At 33.7% G+C, this 24463-nt stretch overlaps 1 protein-coding gene across 3 annotated transcripts in view; it reads right to left on the bottom strand.

The window, feature by feature from the left end:
* Positions 1-24463, bottom strand: part of LOC111055462 (transmembrane and immunoglobulin domain-containing protein 1) — a 386768-nt gene that overhangs the window by 18864 nt on the left and 343441 nt on the right. For all 3 annotated transcript variants that reach the window (XM_039435467.1, XM_039435468.1, XM_039435469.1), the window contains one exon: positions 15718-15890. In XM_039435467.1, coding sequence (XP_039291401.1) covers positions 15718-15890 — 173 coding nt within the window. The remainder of the gene's footprint in view (positions 1-15717; positions 15891-24463) is intronic.

The following is a 24463-nucleotide window of genomic DNA, read 5'->3' as shown; positions in this document are numbered from 1 at the left end:
GTGTGTGTGTGTGTGTGTGTGTGTGTGTGTGTGTGTGTGTGTGTGTGTGTGTGTGTGTGTGTGTGTGTGTGTGTGTGTGTGTGTGTGTGTGTGTGTGTGTGTGTGTGTGTGTGTGTGTGTGTATGAGTGTATGTGCGTCTGTGTACACGATATCTCATCTCCTAATTAACGGAATGACTTGAAATTTGGAACTTAAGGCCCTTCCCCTATAAGGATCTGACACGAACAAATTCAATTCAAGATGGCGGCTAAAATGGCGAAAATGTTGTCAAAAACAGGGTTTTTCGTGATTTTCTCGAAAACAGCTTCAACGATTTTGATCAAATTCATACCTAAAATAGTCATTGATAAGCTCTATCAACTGCCACAAGTTCCATATATCTGTAAAAATTTCATGTGCTCCGCCTCATCAATGCAAAGTGTGATTTTGGATTCCCAATTATCAGGCTTCAGGAACAATTTAAACAGAAAATTTTAAGTGGAAAAGATTGAGCATAAAAATATCCACAATTAATGTTCAGTGGTATTCCCACCTAAAATTGAAAATAAGCTCGAAATTCGAGAAAATGTGTTTATTCAATAATGCAAACTGTTGGCAACTGTTGATTCTATTAAATTATTCACTATGAAGAGATAGCAGACTTCGTGTGTCTCCAGCGTTATTATCCTGTCATCAGCTGGCAGATCTTTGAATAGTAGACTTGCGTGTACACAAGCGTCAATCAGGTGATCAATTTTCATAATTGCAAGTAAAGTTGTGTGAGTGCGCCACAACAGATTTTTAATCAATACTTTTCAAAGCAGAAAAAAAAGAAGAAATATCGAGAACGTCTTAATATATCATACACAAAGGTGATTTGAAGGTGGGTGTGATCGGAGATCCTACTCAAATTGGAAATAATACTTCACTATGACTTCAAAAATCTGGTCTGCCATTTTGGATCTGCCATAGTGAATGCAACTTTATTTTTTAAACAGGAAGGTTGTCATACAATACATGAATTCAATACGGAATATCAAGACAAAATGAATGGCGAAAACCGCACATCGATATCTCAAACCATTTAGAAGATATTCACATTATTAATCAATATAATGCAAATCTGCAATGAATTACATTATGTGTTATTGACTAATAATATGAATATCTTCTGAACGGTTTGAGATTTCGATGTGCGGCTTTTATCATTCATTTTTCTTAGAATTTCGTCTGGAAATCATGTATCGCATGACCACCTTCCTATTCAAAAAAAAAAAAAAAAAATTGCATTCAAAATGGCGGATCCAAGATGGCGGACCAGATTTTTGTAGTCATAGTAGAGTAGTATTTTCAATTTTATTAGGATCCCCAATCACACCCACCATGAAATTACCTTTGTGTATGAGATATTAAGCCGTTCTCGGACTTTTCACCCAACCTGTATATTATTGAGATGAATGTAAATATAGTTGAGGTTGAGGCAACTATTAAAAATCTAAAGAACAACTGCAGTCCTGGTATTGATAGTCTAGGTAATATGACGCTGAAGAAAATAGCCAATTTTATATCTCAACCTCTCTCTTTCATTTTTAATAGATGCTTTGAGGAGGGATATTTTCCTGAGCACCTCAAGTCAGCCAAAATAAAACCTCTATTCAAACAAGGTGACCCGACTAATCCCTGTAATTATAGACCGATTAGTCTTAGCAACCTTGCTAAAATAATGGAGAAACTAATAAAGTCAAGAGTTGTTTCTTTCTTGAATCTTAACAAAATAATCAACAAGAACCAATTCGGTTTCCAAAATGGTAAAAGTACATCTGACGCTCTAATAAAATTCGTCAATACTTTATCTGATAAAATAAACTCCAATAAGAAAACTATTGCAGTCTTCCTGGATATACGCAAAGCTTTTGATACAATACCTCATAATACTTTGTTCAATAAACTGGAGTCCTATGGTTTCAGAGGAGTCTCGCTTAAATTGTTCAAAAGCTATCTGAGTAATAGAACCCAGTCCCTAACCATAAATGATCAATCTAGTGTAACTAACTTAACTTCTTATGGTCTTCCTCAAGGTACTGTACTTTCTCCCATCCTTTTCATACTCTATGTAAATGACTTTTTAAATTTAAGACTTCTAAACTCAACTGTGATATCCTTTGCAGATGATACTGCAGCTATTTTTCACGGTAATTCATGGAATGAAGTTCATACCATAGCTGAAAATAATATGCTTTTAATCAAGAAGTGGTTAGATAAGAATACCTTGAGTTTTGATATTGAAAAAACGAATTACATAACTTTCTCTGCAAATGGAGTAGGACAGCCCAACGAGAATCAAGATTTGAGACTCCATTCTCAGTGCAATTTAAACTTGGGTAATTGTGATTGTCCCACCATTGAAAAAGTCAATAATACTAAGTACTTGGGAATCATAATTGATGAAAACCTTAAATGGGATGTTCATATTAAATACATATGAAGAAAAATTAGATATTTATATTTTAAATTTTACCAAGTTAACAGAATTCTTAATAAGAACCACATGAAAATGATGTACGGTATCATGCTCTAGTCAAGTCAATTCTGCAGTATGGCATAGTTGTTTGGGGAGGCTGTTTCAACTGTCATATTGCTGAATTATTTGGGGGCACGAGCAGGTACCTGGGTTAATCGAGCACATGCATCGGCAAGAAATAGAAACGGGCCAATCATTGCGCATTTTCCGGACGATCAGGACATCCATTTCATCACGAGAAACAGTAGGAAGCTGAAGGTGCACAGTTTGTGATTCATAAAGACTTTGCTTTCGACACAAGAAAACGACGATCAAAGCTTTTCGGGTGCTTGGCGAGTTGAAGAAACAAGTTCCGGGAGTGAGAGGGAGTATCGGTGAAGTGGATCGTTTAATCGTGAATAGTCGGTTTTCACGCTAGATGAGGAGAATGGACTGGTCTCGGAGGGAGAGGATGGGCTGCAGAAGATCGGGAGCATGTTCGATGAGAGTGTGATGCGGGCCGTGAGCGGGAGCATGTGTGATGAGGAGAGCGAGGCGGCGAGGACGAAGACCGCAACCGCATAGATAACGCCGTCAGTCCGTGTGAGAAGGGACAGTTGAGTATAGTAGCGTACAATGTGGCTGGATTAAGTGTAAGATTGTTCAAGTTATAATTTTATTTGTAATTATGATGTTTTTGTACTATTGGAGACGTTTGTTGAAAGAGGAAAGCAATTGTATTTTGAAAACTGTTTTCCAGATTACAATTTATACTGGGAATTCGCAGTTGGAGAATCAAACTGAGGTAGAGCAAAGGGAGGAAGTTGATAGAAATTAGTAAAAGAATAGGAGTTTTTGTAAGGTAATCGATGCGCTTGAGAGGAAAGTTATTCACATGAATGCGGACAACGGGATGAATATTATATAGTTCCAATTTACCTGAGTGGTGAGGAGACATGGAATGGGAGAGAGAATTCAATACATTATGGGAGTTTATGATAGTGCAAGAGCATAATAGAAATAATATATTTTAATTGGAGATTTTAACGGTAGAATAGGAAATGGACAGGACATGTCGGAATTAACAAATGTAATAGAATTGGGAAATGCACTGAGTAATAAGCAAGAGTCAAAGGATGAGGTGATTAATATGAAGGTAAGAAATATTGGAGTTCTGTGAGGTTTTTAATTTCATCATTATGAATAGAAGGATAAGTGGATAGGTGGGGAGACTTTACTTTTATAGGCAGAGGGGCTTCCGTAATAGATCTATGTTGCATGGTGTCGAATTAGCGCAAATAGTTGGAAAATTTTCTATTGTGCCAGAATTTCTATCTGATCATTTCCCATTGAAGCTACGCTAATCACGGTTGATACTCTAGAAAGAGAGAGCACAATTTTACCACTCTTACGAAGTTGAAATGGAAGGAAGCGAGGAAGAATGAATATATATCTAAACTCACCAATGCTTGTAGAGAAATAAATGGTCTTCCCGAGAGTAGTGAAGAGACTTATGAAGTATAAATAATCTTGTATATAGAGCTGCAAATTATGTGCCCCAACCTGATAGAAAGAGAGAAGGATGGAGAGAAAAGTGGCTCGACAAAGAGTGTGCGGTTATGAGAAGCGAGTGTTCAGCCTATTGAATGTGTTTAGAAAATCAATTCGGAGCAGGTGAGAGAAAATTATATGAAGGTAGTAAAGGAATACAAACTGCTATGTAAGAGTAAAAGGCAAGCGTATTACAGCGATATAAAAGAACATTCAGAAGAGTCAAGGATTCCAGTGATTTGTGGGCTCTGATAAAGAAATTCAAGTGTAGAGAGTTCAAGATTTCGGGAACTGTGAGTGCTGAGGATTTGGTTGAACACTTCAGACGAGTGTTTGGATCAGTTTGCGGGGTAGTCACATATTATGCGGCGAGGAATGTTGAAGATCAAACTCTTGACAAGACATAGATATGAATGAATGGAAAGTGCCTTCAAGACAATGCGCAACAATAAGGCTTCAGGTGAAAACAGAGTTCCTGCTGATTTTTACAAGAATCGTCAAAAAATTACAAAGAGTTTATTTTGACTTTTTCCAATGCCATCGTCAGAGGTGACAGATACCAACAGGTTTTCCACGTTCAATTATATTTCCATTGCATAAAAAAGGTGATACTAATGAAGTGAATAATTATAGAGCCATATCTTTTATAAATGCTGTCGCTAAAGTATTTTCATTTATTTTACTGAGAAGGTTGCAGTTGTGGGAGGAAAGAAAAAAATTATAAAGAGAATCAGTGTGGCTTTCGGAGGGTTATTTCGGCTACTGATAATAATTTTGTTCTATTCATATAGTAATGAAAACGTTGAATAGACCTACAAGAAGTTGTACTGTTTCTTTTGGGCTACGATAGTGTGGACAGAGAGGCTTTATTTTTTAAACTGAGTGAATTGGGAGTGTCGACTAAATTTATTGCGATGTTGAGGAGTCTATATAAAATACGAAGTCTCCTTATGGAGGGTAACTTAACAGAATACTTTGAAACCAGAAATGGATTATAACAGGGATGTGTATTCTCCCCGTTGCTATTCACACTATTTTTGAATGATTTGAGTGATGTTATTGGTGGAGGTATATTATGTTGGGCAGAGGCTGATAAATTCGCTGTTATATTCTGATGACGTTATTGTTGTCTGAGAATCCTCGACGTCTGCAGTCAATGATAAATAAGTTAAAGGGATATTGCATAGTGGAATCTCACAGTGAACATGGCTAAATCAAGATTGTAGTTTTCAGAAGAGGAGGACGAGTGGGAGAAAGAGAGAAGTGGTACTATGGAAATGAAGTTATTGAAACAGTGAATGAGTACAGATACTGCGAGTTGTTTTTTCATCAAGACTTGCCCTAACCGCACATTTTAAATGTAAGATAACAGCTGCCAGATTTGGGATTAATAGTGGTATGGCGAAGACTCATTTTGAATGATGAAGCACCTCTGTCAATGAAATGAGGAATTTTTGATTCGATAAGTAAAGCAGTTGTAACATATGCAGCACAGGTATTGGGATATGCGGAGAGAGAAGTACTAGAAAATTTCTGAGGTTGTTTGTCAAGAAAATATTTGGACTACCGTGTAATACGCCAAATTATTAGTATACTTAGTGACAGGAAAGGAAATTTTGTGGTTGTATACTTTGAGCGTTCATAAAAAATATGTATTGAATTCTTTTGAGATACCTGGCGACCAATATCGAACATTGATCGCAAGGCATTGTTAAGATAAAGTGTGGTTGTATTCTGAATGGAGACGATATTAGTGAGTTTGATATTGAATTGCCGATAACAGCGATCCTAACATCAGAAATATTAATACAATCTATCTGAAATGAATATTAAGGGTGTGATAGTGTTTATGTCTCCTGCGATTCTGATGGTTGAACCAGATCTTGTATGGACTCTTTCAGTCTGTTGTTCATAACGCATTAATTCACACATTTTCTGTTCATAACCTCAACACCGAGAACGCAATACAAGATTTGTTATAAGTGTGACGTCACAACCTGGGCATTGGCTGTTACATGTTATACCAATACCTACTATTACTTCATAGTAGGTAATAGTAATAGTAGTTATTGGTTATACTCAACCCCATTCTGAAAAGTATGAAACAATTGCCCTAACCTGTCTTGCTATTACACACAAAAACACAACAAAAGTAACTTCGATAATCTAAATAATACATAAGCGCTGCCTGCAAAACCGGAGTTGAGTACTGGCGGCAAAAGTATCAATATAAATGTTCAATACAAAAACTCCAAAATTAAAATGAATGATGTTTCACTTTATATTCATACTTTATCAACATGATATTAATCGTAACTATCTATAATATATATTTTCATGTATTTTTTGCAGTCATCCATTCTTATAAATAGGCTACTTATTTTAATTTTTATGTGAATAATATTTACAACAGTTTCGCATCACAATATTTTATTGTAATAGTCATGTTCGTTTAATATTGTTATCCTTTGCTATTTTTTATTTGTTGTTTTTTCGCTCACTTCCAATCTCTTAGTGAATGGATGCACATTCGATAATTCCATTGAGTGTTTGATGTAATCTAAAGTAATAAAATCTTCAGCTTGGCATTCAAGTCTCAAAATAGCCTAGCATAATTAATAATAGCCACAAAGTTTTACATCATAATAATTTAGTTATTGTATGAGGTCTATGTTTTAACTCGGATTTTCTTTTGTCGTCTGTATTAGAAATATTCCTTTTTCAACTGCGCGTCGATGTATTAATACACAAGGTTTTTTCAAATTTTGCATTTTAAGGATAATATGAAAAGAGAAGGAATCCCTCATTACTCCGACATCACTGTATATAATTGACCGCGAGCGAAGTGAGGTCTAAGATTCATGTCGACGGCTGTGCATTTCTCTTATGTTTATATGTTGCGCATTCACAGCGATATACGGCAATATATTTCCATGAAATTTAACAGGTATGTTCCTTTTTAAATTGCGCGTCGACATATATACGAAGTTTTTCAAAATGTTGCATTCAAAGATAATATAAAAGGAAAAGGAGCCTCCCAAAGATACTCACAAAGATACAGAATATCTCTTGCAGTTAACAGAAGGCTTGATGAACATGGATCTTGAAAGTTGTTTTTTTTTTGCATGCATCCACTCTTTCAAATAGGATACATTATTCTGAATTATTCTGTGAACATAGGTGTAGACTACTTTCTAGGATCAGTAAATGTTAGGGTCAAGCTACTGAGAAGATAGTGGGGGGAGTGAACAAGGCCGTCGTGTTTTTCTTAGGCTAGTTTCACACGCAGAATCCCGTCTCCTGAAGATCATATTTCAGATCATTTCATATTTCGCAGCTCGAAGGCTTTCACAAGGGGATCTCAAATTTCAGACGCGTTTGCTCAGAGTATGACTCATTACTTTTCTCAAAGTATTCGGATTTGGATTCAGCGACCCCAAATTTTTTAATCGTAAGTCCCATTTTCGAAAATACCCAAAAACAAGGAGTTACAGCAGTTTTTAATATAGCTTTTACATTATCATAAAGTTATGTTTAGTAAAAATGTACCTACTAAGATAATAATACTTCTGCCTCACAGGTAAAGGTTTTTAGAAGCTTTTAAACACTCTTGAAAAGTTCAAACATGAACATTTTAAAACATTAGGGGCCGGTTTCCGAGCTCGGGATTTAGCTTAGTCCAAGACTTTGAACAGCTGGAGTCAGAAATTTGGTTTTCCAAGACGGGGCGTAGTCGCAGTCATTGTCATAGTCACGTTTGAATTAATCTCGAAAAACTAGAAAATTGAACACAAAATAAAATAAAGAGAAAATAGTGTAAAGTTTCAGCTATTTTGAATTATTCAGGAATGTCTAATTCCGTCAGGAAAAACGTTTCCAATTATAGAAATGAGAAAATAAAAACTAAGACTTCTATTATAAAGCTGACCTTTTGGAAAGCCATTTTCTGACTATTGCTGTTTAGAGTCTGGGACTTAGCTAAATCCTGAGCTCAGACCGGCCCTAAAAGTTCTAGTTTAAAAAAAAATTCCAGCTTTGAAAGTTTCAAACTTCAAAGGTTTGAATCCAAATATGGAATCAGAATCATCTCCCATTATCACTCAATAAAATACGAGAAAAAGTAACATTGTACAGTTAACTTCACTGATTATTTACGTTGTCGGGATTTAAATTTTGTCATACAACAATCTAATTCATTAGGTTGAAATCGTTGAATATTACCATGGATTTCCTGTTGAATCATTGACTTAAAATCTTTGCAACAATCAATAAAATCTTTACACAGTATAAATATGCAGTCAGTGAGTATAGAATGTAACATTCTATACTCACTGCATACAGTAGGCTATAAACATTGTGCTGATCTGAACAGTGAGTATAGAATGTATTACATTATATTACTCTAACAGCTAACTGGATCTGAATTGATCTATTGTAATAATGGCATAATGAATAATGTCTTACTATTCCAAGTAAAACGAAACTAATGTTTGTGTTTGTATAAGAGCTGCAGAGTGGATACTGCATACTGAGAAATTCATAAATGATCCAGACCAGACCATACACATCGATTTTTAACCCATACGATATTGTATTCTATGATCAAATAGAATAGTAAATATCGAAATAAGTGTTGCAGCCAGAACCTTGTGTTAAGAACCGGTTTGTCCCCGCTTTGTAAGTTAAACTAAACACACAATTCCTCCCCGGAATGTGGGTTTGAAGTTTAACACACCATTTCTCCACGCTTTGTGCAGTGGAAGTGTACACACATTTCTCCTCGGTTGTTCAGTGAAAAGTGTACACACATTTCTCCCCTTTTGTAGGTTTAATGCGTAATTTTTTTTTCAAGTTAACAGAAAAAAAAGTTACAACTGTATTGAACACATATTAATATACTTTCTAAAACAAAAATTAAGTCTCCAACATTGTGTAAATGTGTGTAAATCAGCATCCCCGCAATGTATGTTATTTCTCACCTCCCCGTTTGTTACCTTGTTCCAGTATATGTGTGTGTGTGTGTGGTGTGTGTGTGTGTGTGTTGTGTTGTGTGTGTGTGTGTTGTGTGTGTGTGTGTGTGTGTTGTGTGTGTGTGTGTGTGTGTGTGTGTGTTGTGTGTGTGTGTGTGTGTGGTGTTGTGTGTGTGTGTGTGTGTGTGTGTTGTGTGTGGTGTGGTGTGTGTGTGTGTGTGTGTGTGTGTGTGGGTGTGTGTGTGTGTGTGTGTGTGTTGTGTGTGTGTGTGTGTGTGTGTGTGGTGTTGTGTGTGTTTGTGTGGTGTGTGTTGTGTGTGTGTGTGTGTGTGTTGTGTGTGTTGTGTGTGTGTGTGTGTGGTGTGTGTGTGTGTGTGTGTGTGTGTGTGTGGTGTGTGTGTGGTGTGTGTGTGTGTGTGTGTGTGTGTGTGTGTGTGTGTGTGTGTGTGTGTGTGTGTGTGTGTGTGTGTTGTGTGTGTGTGTGTGTGTGTGTGTGTGTGTGTGTGTGTGTGTGTGTGTGTGTGTGTGTGTGTGTGTGTGTGTTGTGTGTGTGTGTGTGTGTGGTGTGTGTGTGTGTGTGTGTGTGTGTGTGTGTGTGTGTGTGTGTGTGTGTTGTGTGTGTGTGTGTGTGTGTGTGTGTTGTGTGTGTGTGTGTGTGTGGTGTGTGTGTGGTGTGTGTGTTGTGTGTGTGTGTGTGTGTGTGTGTGTGTGTGTGTGTGTGTGTGTTGTGTGTGTGTGTGTGTGTGGTGTGTGTGTGTGTGTGTGTGTGTGTGTGTGTGTGTGTGTTGTGTGTGTGTGTGTTGTGTGTGTGTGTGTGTGTGTGTGTGTGGTGTGTGTGTTGTGTGTGTGTGTGTGTGTGTGTGTGTGTGTGGTGTGTGTGTGTGTTGTGTGTGTGTGTGTGTGTGTTGTGTGTGTGTGTGTGTGTGTGTGTGTGTGTGTGTGTGTGTGTGTGTGGTGTGTGTGTGTGTGTGTGTTGTGTGTGTGTGTGTGTGTGTGTGTGTGTGTGTGTGTGTGTGTGTGTGGTGTGTGTGTGTGTGTGTGTGTGGTGTGTGTGGTGTGTGTGTGTGTGTGTTGTGTGTGTGTGTGTTGTGTGTGTGTGTGTGTGTGTGTGTGGTGTGTGTGTGTGTGTGTGTGTGTGTGTGTGTGTGTGTGTGTGTGTGTGTATGAGTGTATGTGCGTCTGTGTACACGATATCTCATCTCCTAATTAACGGAATGACTTGAAATTTGGAACTTAAGGCCCTTCCCCTATAAGGATCCGACACGAACAAATTCAATTCAAGATGGCGGCTAAAATGGCGAAAATGTTGTCAAAAACAGGGTTTTTCGTGATTTTCTCGAAAACAGCTTCAACGATTTTGATCAAATTCATACCTAAAATAGTCATTGATAAGCTCTATCAACTGCCACAAGTCCCATATATCTGTAAAAATTTCATGTGCTCCGCCTCATCAATGCAAAGTGTGATTTTGGATTCCCAATTATCAGGCTTCAGGAACAATTTAAACAGAAAATTTTAAGTGGAAAAGATTGAGCATAAAAATATCCACAATTAATGTTCAGTGGTATTCCCACCTAAAATTGAAAATAATACTTCACTATGACTTCAAAAATCAGGTCCGCCATCTTGGATCCGCCATATTGAATGCAACTTTGTTTTTTTTAAATAGTAAGGTGATACTAGTAAGTTTTTTAAATATGTGATACATGATTTCGATACGGAATTTCAAGAGAAAAAGAATGGCGGAAACCGCATATCGATATCTCGGACCGTTCCAAAGATATTCACATTATTAATCAATATAATGCAAATCTGCAATGAATTACATTATGTGTTATTGACTAATAATATGAATATCTTCTGAACGGTTTGAGATTTCGATGTGCGGCTTTTATCATTCATTTTTCTTAGAATTTCGTCTGGAAATCATGTATCGCATGACCACCTTCCTATTCAAAAAAAAAAAAAAAAAATTGCATTCAAAATGGCGGATCCAAGATGGCGGACCAGATTTTTGTAGTCATAGTAGAGTAGTATTTTCAATTTTATTAGGATCCCCAATCACACCCACCATGAAATTACCTTTGTGTATGAGATATTAAGCCGTTCTCGGACTTTTCACCCAACCTGTATATTATTGAGATGAATGTAAATATAGTTGAGGTTGAGGCAACTATTAAAAATCTAAAGAACAACTGCAGTCCTGGTATTGATAGTCTAGGTAATATGACGCTGAAGAAAATAGCCAATTTTATATCTCAACCTCTCTCTTTCATTTTTAATAGATGCTTTGAGGAGGGATATTTTCCTGAGCACCTCAAGTCAGCCAAAATAAAACCTCTATTCAAACAAGGTGACCCGACTAATCCCTGTAATTATAGACCGATTAGTCTTAGCAACCTTGCTAAAATAATGGAGAAACTAATAAAGTCAAGAGTTGTTTCTTTCTTGAATCTTAACAAAATAATCAACAAGAACCAATTCGGTTTCCAAAATGGTAAAAGTACATCTGACGCTCTAATAAAATTCGTCAATACTTTATCTGATAAAATAAACTCCAATAAGAAAACTATTGCAGTCTTCCTGGATATACGCAAAGCTTTTGATACAATACCTCATAATACTTTGTTCAATAAACTGGAGTCCTATGGTTTCAGAGGAGTCTCGCTTAAATTGTTCAAAAGCTATCTGAGTAATAGAACCCAGTCCCTAACCATAAATGATCAATCTAGTGTAACTAACTTAACTTCTTATGGTCTTCCTCAAGGTACTGTACTTTCTCCCATCCTTTTCATACTCTATGTAAATGACTTTTTAAATTTAAGACTTCTAAACTCAACTGTGATATCCTTTGCAGATGATACTGCAGCTATTTTTCACGGTAATTCATGGAATGAAGTTCATACCATAGCTGAAAATAATATGCTTTTAATCAAGAAGTGGTTAGATAAGAATACCTTGAGTTTTGATATTGAAAAAACGAATTACATAACTTTCTCTGCAAATGGAGTAGGACAGCCCAACGAGAATCAAGATTTGAGACTCCATTCTCAGTGCAATTTAACTTGGGTAATTGTGATTGTCCCACCATTGAAAAAGTCAATAATACTAAGTACTTGGGAATCATAATTGATGAAAACCTTAAATGGGATGTTCATATTAAATACATATGAAGAAAAATTAGATATTTATATTTTAAATTTTACCAAGTTAACAGAATTCTTAATAAGAACCACATGAAAATGATGTACGGTATCATGCTCTAGTCAAGTCAATTCTGCAGTATGGCATAGTTGTTTGGGGAGGCTGTTTCAACTGTCATATTGCTGAATTATTTGTAGCACAAAAACTGATAATTAAAACTATATTAAGCAAACCCAGGCTCTATCCAACGGATATGGTTTTTAGTGATTTTGAGGTCATGACTATACGTCAATTATACATAAAAACCGTAATTGAGTACTTAATAAAATATAGATCCGATTTTCCTCTCACAATAAACTCTACACTTGATTATTATAATCTAAGGGCCACTGCTAACAAATATGTAACCTATAACACTAATATTGAATGTATAAGGAGGCAGTTAATTTACATAGGTACTAAAATAATAAACCTCATTCTAAATCACTTTCTCATGGACAATAAGATCAGCGGAAAAATTAAACTGGATATAAAAAACTGGACATACAGTAATTTCTTCTTTCATTTAGATATATGACTCGAGATTTCTGCTCCAGCATTGTTTTTTCATTTTTCAGTGGACTCGCTTACCTTTATTTTGAGTACCTATTCCTCTGTTTTCTTCCTTCCCCCTATTTCTCCCTTACCTTTTTCCCTCATTACTTCTCTTCTCTTCTTTGCCTGCCTATTACATGGGAAACCATAGTTGGCTAGGTATCTTCCTCTCTTTTTTTTCTCTTCTCCAACACACCCAACCACAAAGCCCATGGTTTTTTATATTTGTAACATTTTATTGTGTTTTATTTGTTTCAAATTCTTTGTAATTTTGTTTTGTCTTGTTATGTGTGTTTTTAATAAATAAATTGAAATTGAAAATTGAAATTGAAATTGTAGTGAAGACTGCTCTGGGCTTAGTCTTCTTCGTTCTGAAATAAATTGAAATTTATTTGCCATAACATTTTACAATCAGTACTTACATTAAAAATATGATAGATACTATAAGTAATATTATAAATAAGTGAATTTATATAAAAGGCACTACCGGCATAAGTGGAACTTGTTCGCCAGCAGTGAGTGCGATTGAAAATTACAAATATTATAGCCTAACATTAATCAAGACTAAAAGTGGATATATACTATAATATCCATAGTAGAGAATCAAGAAAAACGTACTATAACAGACGTATTATACACTATGATCTTATAGTTATTACAAAATTATCATTCATACACTTATCTTAAAATAAACTCTAGATTTTACCCACTCTTCTATTTCACTACTTAGTTTTTTTGTTATTCTATTGTTTATAAAGTGATATGGGACTATATTAGCAAAGTATTCCATGAAGTATGTGAATTGATGTTTATTTATAGTTAATCTTGTAAAGTTTCGAGTATAAGGATTGAGTACAGACGGACGAAGGTTGTGTAAATGTGTATTCAAAGTAAGATGCTGCTTATTTCTATTGGCATGTGTAATGATTTTCCCTACAAAGACCTGTCGTAGCGTTGGAACCCCACATTCAACAAACAAATTCCTGCTTGGATACAGTCTAGGCCGTTTTAGAGCGGCTCTCATTAAATGCTTTTGCAGGGTAAATATTCTATTAAAGTGTGTGTCAAAGGTACCCCCCCATAATTCTATTCCATATTGGAACAAGGAGTGAGCGTATGCATGATATATGGTTCTTATGATTCTGATATCCTTTAGAGTATTAATTTTATAGAAAATGTATATTAGGTATTTTAATTTAGATATTATGTGTTGTACATGAAAGTTCCATTTCTAGTGACTGTCAACTATTATTCCAAGATATTTTAGAAAATTGACTTTTTCGATTGTTCCACAGATACAATTATTGGGTCTAGAGACGATATGAGAGTCTTGGTTGTGAATTTTTATATCTAATTCAATAGGTGGTTCACCAGTTTTTGTTGGAGTAAAAGCAATAAATTTTGTCTTATTTGAATTTAATGTGAGAGTTTGCTCATCAAACCATCGCTTAGCAATGCTTAATCCTTCATTTGCGTTTTCATATGCCTCTCTCCATGATGATCCAGTAAATAACAATACTGTATCATCAGCAAAAGATATCTTGGTGGAATTCGGGATATTTAATTTGAGAAGATCATTCAAATAAATCAAGGATAATATTGGCGATAAGACCGTTCCTTGAGGAAGACCAAAACTTGTTAGAATTCTTGTATCAGTTTTATTGTTGAAGGTCATAGTTTGTGATCTATCCTGCAGATAGCTGGTAATCAACTTTTTTGCCACTCCACGGATACCACATCCATTGAGCTTATCTATCAATGTCGAATGAGGTATGGTATCAAAAGCTTTGGCCAAGTCTAGGAAAACAGCCAGTGTTTTAATGTTCTTATTGAAATTCCTGTTAACTGAATCAATCAATACCATAACAGCATCTTTGGTTGATTTACCAGACTGGAAACCATACTGATTTTTTGCAATTAAATTATTTTTATTTAGGAAGTCAACCAATCTCTTTTTAATCAGTCTTTCTATTATTTTAGCAAAATTGCTAAGTAGGCTAATTGGTCTATAATTTGCTGGATTGGTCTTATCGCCTATTTTATGGATTAATATCATTTTGGCTATTATAAATAGTGATAATCGTGATTATTATATTTAATTCGTCAAGAGAAGGTATTTTTCCATGATCGAATGATAAATTTTCATAATTTAGATTGAATATTTTGGTAATTTATTATATTTTTACATGGTCTGAAAGCAATCTGGCGAACTTGTGAGGATATTGGAATTTCAAATATTTTTCAAATTGAGATAGAGATTTCTTGTTTGGAAGTTAACTGATCAGATGTATCCGAAATTTGTTTTAGTTGATACATTTTTTTTTGACTTAGAATAATATTGTGTATAAATCGAATCATCAACCAATCATAAACTCTGGACTGTTTATTTTGAAACAAGGTCGAAAGCAGTTTTGGGCGAATGACTGTTGCTTTCAACTGGATTGTATCTATTGTCTAAGGATAAATAAATAAATAGGAAAGGATACCTGCTTTGTCCACTGACAGACGAAGTCAAACAGTGAAAAACAGAGACAGTGGAACTCCGTAAGAATTTGTTGTGTGATTGCTGTTATCAAATAAAACAGTTAGTTTAACACTCCAAACAGCTGGAGTAAGAAAATTGGCTTTCCAAAACGGGGCGTAGTCGCAGTAAATAGTTGCAGCAAAATAGATCTCCATTTCCTCATTTCTATAGTTGGAAACGTTTTTCCTTAACGAAATAAAGCATTCTTGAATAATCCAAAATAGCTGAAACTTTACACCATTTCTTCTTTGTTCTATTTTCCAGTTTTTCGAAATTTAATTTAAACGTGACTTTGATTATGACTATGACTACACCCCGTTTCGGAAAGCCAATTTTCTGACTCCAGCTGTTTAAAGTCTAGAACTAAGCTAAATCCCGAGCTCGGAAAACGGCCCTTAGAATATGAAAGCCCTATACCATGGGATATATTTTCTCTATGGAATGACCTACTCACCATTGAGTACATGGACGAGCACGGATGCCGAGTCACTCGCCGAAGGAGTGCAAGTGTAGTTGCCGGAGTCGGGCGACTCGGCTCGCGCGATCAGAAGGCGACTGCTTCTTGAATGCTTCTCAGTCAACACTGAGATTCCTCCTCGTTGAGAGTAGTTGACCAGCTGGCCACCTCTGCAACACAGTCATTCACAACCAATCAAATCAGCTGATCAGTCACATAACACAGTTTCAGCGAATAGAAATAAAAAATCTAAGAACCCCCTTCAAAAATTAGATTCTTATCTCTATACAAGAGTAGCCCCAACGAAGAAATACAATGTTTTGAAAGAATTGATCATCGTTTGGACAACTCCGTCGAGCGACTAAGGACGCACTATAGAAATTAATAAATTTCAATTTATTAATTGACCAAGCGAAGTGAGGTCTAAGATCCAAGTCGACGGTTTGGCATTCCTCACTTGATGTTTAAATGTTTATATGTTGCGCATTTACGGCGAAACGAGGTAATAGATTTTCATGAAATTTAACAGGTAAGTTATTATGTTCCTTTTTCAATTGCGCGTCGACGTATATACAAGCTTTTTGGAAATTTTGCATTTCATGGATAATATAAAAGGAAAAAGGAGCCTCCTTAATACGCCAATATTAGAGTAAAAATCTGGTGTGGTACACTCACACAACTTTCCTTGCTCATTGAACTGGGAGCCTCATTCTTAAATGACAATAATTTAGAGAAATAACATAATGACGATTGGCGGCAACATAATTATTTGAAATACGATCGGACTACTGTATATGTGTGTATATAATTGTTTTCAGAGTACTTTTTCCTTTGTGTAAATTGTGAAATCCGATGATTTTTTAAAAGTCGTCAAAACAGCTGTTCTACAGATGAAATATCTCGACTATGTGTTATTTTCATAGACTGCTCTACCTACCTACCTCATGCACGAGAAGGAGGTTACAAAGTCCATTTCTCAAGGATGGGGTGAACCCCCCATCAGTTTCCCAGAAAGGAGACTCATGCCAGTTGATGGAGCTGATAAATAACTATACAGAGTATGAATTTGAAATGAATCAGTCGAATAATTTTTGAGAAAATCGTGAAAAACATGGTTTTTCAGTAATTATCCGCCATTTTTCTCGAGAATATTACGCAGCTCCTGCAATTTTTCTAGAAATGAGACTCATGTCAGTTGATAGGGCTTATAAATAGCTATCCATGGTATGAATTTGAAGAAAATCGTTAGAGCCGTTTTCGAGAAAACCGTGAAAAACATGGTTTTTTAGTAATTATCCGCCATTTTTCTCGAGAATATTACGCAGCTCCTGCAATTTTCCCAGAAATGAGACTCATTTCAGTTGATAGGGCTTATAAATAGCTATCCATGGTATAAATTTAAAGAAAATCGTTAGAGCCGTTTTTGAGAAAATCATGAAAAACATGGTTATTTAGTAATTATCCGCCATTTTTTCCGCCATCTTGGATTGAATTTTATTGAATTTCTTATTGTCGGGTCCTCATGGTTTAAGGACCTTAAGTTTAAAATTTCAAGTCAATCGGTTAATTAGGAATGGAGTTATCGTGTTCACAGACATACACACATACACACACACACACATACACACACACACACACACAGACCAACACCCAAAAATCATGTTTTTGGACTCAGGGGACCTTGAAACGTATAGAAAACATGAAATTGGGGTACCTTAACATATGGTAGTAGGGCAAGGAAAGTAAAAATCAAACTAAAGAATTATTCATCATACATCAGCTGACAAGTGATTACACAGATGTGTGGAGAAGCCAGTCTATTGCTGTATTTCCATAATGTCCATAGTTTCAATCGGGTACTTGTGGATGCGAATAATGCGTGAGGTCTACTGTTCACAGAACTACTAGTTACCTAATGAATGAGAAATAATTATACCTAATAAGTTGACCCGGCGAACTTCGTACTGCCAAAAATCCAATGTATCTCATGTCATACTTGAATTTATTTGGTGAATCATGGAATTTATCTGACAACCAATATTCTCATGTACATCTCAATACGGATTTCCTATGTGCATAGTCATGCAGCATTTATTATTCCGAGAACATATCCTTCTCAATCAATTAGCAGTAAAGTAATATCTATCAGTAAAGTGAAGAATGAAAAAATAGAAAGGTTAAATTGATGAATTTAATGCGTTCATTTGTTGATTGTCTATAGATGTTCCAGGAAATATGCGATTTATGATGAATCACACTGAATTCCACAACCTCTCAATTTTCCATTTTAGGATGAGCTAAGAGAAATTCAAAAAAATTGTGAATCATTCTGTCATTCTTCAGTAATTAATGAATGCAATATGAACAACTCTATTTCATGATGTGAATAATTTTTTCCAACATTTTCCAGTTTCTCAATTAGTCCGGGCGCAAATGTAATGAATATAAGGGAGTCCGTGGTCATTTTTGAGTAACAGCCGTGAAAGAGATTATCTATGATGGCAATCTCAAAATATTTTGTCATTATGAAAAAAAATATGGCGGAAAAAATATGTCGATTTCCATGAAATCGTCTGTAATTCTAATAATGACGAGAATATCGGATCAATTCAGCCATCTGGAAGCTCCAAAATAATCATACTACAATATCTGAAAGATTTATCCAATTACAAAAACTTTTACTATGGTGAATATAACTTCAAACTCTTGAAATTGGATTGTTTGGGGACAAAATTTCATTTTAACCCTGTAAATGTATTCAGAGTGAACAAACACCAATATTATTGGCACATTGTTGTAGAATATTTCTGAAGCTTCAAAATGACATCTAGATGAAGGCTGTAAGTTCATCTTCTACGACTGGCGTCATTGGAAAAAGAGTGAAAACTACTGTTTGCAGCGAAAATAGTTATTTGTCAGGGAAATGCTCTAGAGAATATCTAGAGTGAAAAGTACTGTTTTTTCTCCCTGAGGGAGAAAAAACATTTTTCACTCGCGATAAACACAACATTTTTCCTCCACCTACATTTTATAAAAACTGCAAATAAAATAATTTTTAAAAACGTTCCTGACCAAACAATGTGTTACAACATAATCTAAAAAGTAAACAGGAACAGCTGGCTTGTAATCACAGTTCTCCGCCGACAGCGCTATGCGCTATTGTGGGCAAAAGTTGTAACAGCAATGGCGCCACAACTACAGCTATGATGAAGTTCCCGTTTCAAATTTGATTAGTTAATGAGGAATATTCGTTGGCTGGTATTCTGAATAGCCTGGAATAGAAAAAAAATTATACATTTTTTTAGTATAGTGATATGAAGTTTGTAATAATTTTAGCATACAATTATAAATTTCATATATTGATCAAATGTCTGGTTGAGGTATTGAATTTAGTTGGTTTAATGACTACTCTATATACTTCCTCCTCTGAGCTTAGACCTTCTAACCTATTTCAAATGTACGTTTTCGAAATAGAGATGCTTCCCATCTTATTTAAATGGAGTTACTTTTCCTCCCTAGGGAGTTTTTCTGTTTTTTAGTACCGAGAGCGAAAAAGTGGCACTTTAGTATTATGTTCCACAGAGTAAAGTACTTTAGACAGTAGATGGAGGAAAACACTCTTTTTTCACCATATGCCAAACCTGAACAATCAGAAAACCATGTAACTCATGACCCCTTGAAGGTACAGACCTAAATTAGGTATCAATATCTTAGTAAAGATGTGTGAATATAGATTATCCATGATGGCAATCCCAAAAGTGTTTGTCATCATAGAAAAATCCAAGATGGCAGCCAAAAATCTGATTTCAAGAGTTTGAAGTTATATTCACCATAGTAAAATTTTTTGGAATTGGATAAATCTCTCGGATATTATAGTATAATTATTTTGGAGCTTCCAGATGGCTGAATTGATCCGATATCATCGGCATTATTAGAATTACAGAGGATTTCATGAAAATCGACATATTTTTGCCGCCATCTTGTTTTTTTCATAATGACAAACATTTTTGAGATTGCCATCATGGATAATCTCTTTCTACACATCATTACAAATAGATACCATTCCCAAGTCTGTACCTTCAAGGAGTCATGAGTTACACGGTTTTCTAATTGTTTGGTTTGGCATATGCTGGAAAAAACGTGCTTTCCATTTCAAACAGTACTTTTCACTCTTTTTCCGATGACGCTTCAGCCGTAGGATATGGACTTACAGCCTCCAACCAGCTGTTATTTCGAAGCTTTTGAAATATTCTACAACACTGTGCCAATAATACTAATGTTTGTCTACTGCTAATACATATACAGAGTGGAAAGTAAAATATTGTCCCCGGAAAATGTATGTTTCAAGTTTTTGTAGTTGAATAAATAATGGAAAGGGTGGTCGAAATGAGATGATTCTCTGATTCTCTCGAAAATCATAGTTTGGCTGATTCTAATCACTTTGGAAACTATCCTCTATATTCAAACAACATATTCCCAAAGTTTCATGTCAAGTAGTTTTCAAGTCTATAGGGAACAAACAAACACACAAACAGACATTCATTTATATATATATATATATATATATATATATATATATATATATATATATATATATATAAACTGTATAAGACGTCAAATAATTAGATGAATAAACAATATATGACTGCAATTAATTTGGTTTTTCTCTGCATGGTTTTAAACTGCACCATTTTTTAATGATAAACTTGTACAATATACTTGGTTATTGTGGCCCTGCCGTAGTGTCAGAACGGATATAACGTCATTCATTTATAGGTCCCGCCATACTTTAATAGTTAATTTACATTGTGAAAACATCGAATGATGACTGAATTGTCAGTGAATTATACAACGTCTAGAAAATAGGGCCGAGAAGGACTGAGTGGGGTGTTCAGAAGAAAATATACAGACTTCTTTGTGCAGTGGGACTTCCTATGATCATGCTTATAAGTTGAGAATTGTGTTTTCCATTTTCGTGCTCAGACATGAAGGCTTATTCATTTATACTTCATTTTGATTTTTTTACCTAGGTCTTCAGATAAAATTCAGTTACACGTATACTGTATTTGTCAAAGTATGTAATTCCTTAATTACTTTTGTTTAATGTATTTTTTAATGAGAACTATGCTTCCTAGTTTCTCACCATGTTTCAACTCGGATTTCCTTTTGTCTGTATGTATGTATGTATGTAACGCATTTACAATCAAACGCGTTGATAGAATTCTATGAGATTTGGCAGGAATATCCTTTTTCCAACTGCGCATCTATGTATACACAAGGTTTTTTGACATTTTGAGTAGATATAATATAGTAAAAGGAGAAGAAATGTCCTCCATATTCCAATATCATTATATATACTAGTAGTTCTGTGAACAGTAGACCTCGCACTCAGTGAGTTACATTGACCTGTTGTTATGTTTTCTCAAAAATTAATAAATAATTTATCAATTGGAAATATCTAGAAAAAGTCCTAAATAAACATAGAGCTTTCTGTCTATAGTCTTTCTGTCTTTTATATCATACCATGACGTGTCGTCCCGGAATGTGAGTGTGAGCGCTGTTATCAGGTCTGGCTGCAACTGTCTACAACCTTGATGGAAAGATACAATTTTTAAGATGTTTGATGTTTTTGAACGGGTAGTATTATAATAACTGTCTACTAACGTTAATGGAAAGATACATTTTCAAGATGTTCCATGTTTTTGAACGGGTAGTATTATAGTCCACTAGACAGCTGATTTATGATAAATAATTCTATTGTCTGATTTTTACGGTAATATTGGCGTATGGAGGAGGCTCCTTTTTCGTTTTATATTATCCGTGAAGTGCAAAATTACCAAAACCTTGTTTATACGTCGACGCGCAATTTAAAAAAGAACATACCTATCAAATTTCATGAAAATCTATTTCCGCGTTTCGCCGTAAATGCGCAACATAAAAACATATGAACATTTGAACATTTAAACATTTGAACATTTAAACATTAAACATTTAAACATTTAAAATTTAAACATTTAACATTTAAACATTTAAAACATTTAAACATTTAAACATTTAACATTAAAACATTTGAACATTTAAACATTTAAACATTTAAACATTTAAACATTTAAACATTTGAACATTTAAACATTAAACATTAAACATCTAAACATTTAAACATTTGAACATTAAACATTTAAACATTTAAACATTTAAAACATTTAACATTTAAACATTTAAACATTTAAACATTAAACATTTAAACATTTAAACATTTAAACATTTGAACATTTAACATTTAACATTTAAACATTTAAACATTTAAACATTTAAACATTTGAACATTTAAACATTAAACATTTAAACATTTAAACATTTAAACATTTAAACATTAAACATTTAAACATTTAAACATTTAAACATTTAAACATTTAAACATTAAACATTTAAACATTTACATTTAAACATTTAACATTTAAACATTTAAACATTTAAACATTAAACATTAAACATTTAAACATTTAAACATTTAAACATTTAAACATTTAAACATTTAAACATTTAAACATTTAAACATTTAAACATTTAAACATTAAACATTTAAACATTTAAACATTTAAACATTTAAACATTTAAAACATTTAAACATTTAAACATTTAAACATTTAAACATTTAAACATTTAAACATTTAAACATTTAAACATTAAACATTTAACATTAAACATTTAAACATTTAAACATTTAAACATTTAAACATTTAAACATTTAAACATTTAAACATTTAACATTTAAACATTTAAACATTAAACATTTAAACATTAAACATTTAAACATTTAACATTTAAACATTAAACATTTAAACATTTAAACATTTAAACATCTAAACATTTAAACATTAAACATTTAAACATTTAAACATTTAAACATTTAAACATTTAAACATTTGAACATTTGAACATTAAACATTAAACATTAAACATTTAACATTTAAACATTTAAACATTTGAACATTTAAACATTTAAACATTTAACCATTTAAACATTTAACATTTAACATTTAAACATTTAAACATTTAACTTTAAACATTTGAACATTCAAAAATTTAACATTTAAACATTTAAACATTCAAACATTTAAACATTTAAAATTTAAACATTTAACATTTAAACATTTAAACATTTAAACATTAAACATTTAAACATTTAAACATTTAAACATTTAAACATTTAAACATTTAAACTTAAACATTTAAACATTTAAACATTTAAACATTTAAACATTTAAACATTTAAACATTTAAACATTGAACATTTAAACATTTAAACATTTAAACATTAAACATTAAACATTTAAACATTTAAACATTTAAACATTTAAACATTTAAACATTCAACATTTAAACATTTACACATTTAAACATTAACATTAAACATTTAAAATTTAAACATTTAAACATTTAAACATTTAAACATTTAAACATTTAAACATTTAAACATTTAACCATTTAAACATTTAAACATTTAACATTTAAACATTTAAACATTTAAACATTTAAACTTTAAACATTTAAACATTTAAAACATTCAACATTTAAACATTTAAACATTTAAACATTCAACATTTAAACATTTAAACATTTAAACATTTAACATTTAAACATTTAAACATTTGAACATTTAAACATTTGAACATTTAACATTTAAACATTTAAACATTTAAACATTTAAACATTTAAACATTTAAACATTTAAACATTTAAACATTTAAACATTTAACATTTAAACATTCAAACATTTAAACATCTAAACATTTGAACATTCAAACATTAAACATTTAAACATTTAATTATGATTCAACTGTGCATTGTGATTCAACTGAATCAACTAGAACAGGTGAAACCAGATACCTGTAGATGAGAAAACTGCGTCTGGTCTACTATTCTAAGAACTACTGGTAATTTTAACATAACAAATAATGATATGACAACTCAACAATTAGTTGTTAAATAAGAATCAGTGAAGTCAATAGATACGTTCACATTGGAGCGATTTTCAATTCAATTATCGTTTCGCCTTGCGTCAAGAGCACACTTTCCCAAGCCATTGCTGTTCCATTCTGACGATTAGTTGTGTGCGTGACGCAGTGGTTCAATATTACGTTTTATAATATTTTATTCAAAGTAGAAGAGCAGTTGTAACCCACACTTCGCAAGGGTCTTCAATCAGAGCTATTCCTGGAAATATTGTATTACTAGCCGTCAGGCTCGCTTCGCTCGCCATAGCCTATCTGTCTAGACAGGAGCCCCCTGGACCCCTGGCTGGATCGACCAAGAATGAGATCAGCAGGCTCGCTTCGCTCGCCTGCATTTTTCATTTGAGCATTTTTATCATATGTAGGCTAAACGGATATGGCAAGCGAAGCGAGCCTGACGACTAGTAATATATCTAATATTCCCAGGAATAGCTCTGATTGAAGTAGCAGTGCTTAATAAATTTTTCCGCGATAAATGCATTTCAATCTTTAACTTGGTGCCAACCTAACAAAGTCAACTCAACTTAATGCCAACCTGACAAAATTTTTAATTTAGTTACCAGAACAACTGCTTCGAAGAGGTACTCTCTCTAGATTATAGTTCTATATTAACATATGGTATGGACATTTCAATTATAATTTTAATATATTGGAATAAGAAGAATATACATGCTAAAAGAACTTTAAACCCTTAAACATTTAAACATTTAAACATTTAAACATTTAAC

The sequence above is a fragment of the Nilaparvata lugens genome, chromosome 9, assembly GCF_014356525.2.
Source record: "Nilaparvata lugens isolate BPH chromosome 9, ASM1435652v1, whole genome shotgun sequence".
Taxonomy (NCBI): Eukaryota; Metazoa; Arthropoda; class Insecta; order Hemiptera; family Delphacidae; genus Nilaparvata; species Nilaparvata lugens.
This window is presented reverse-complemented; position numbering and strand designations above follow the sequence as displayed.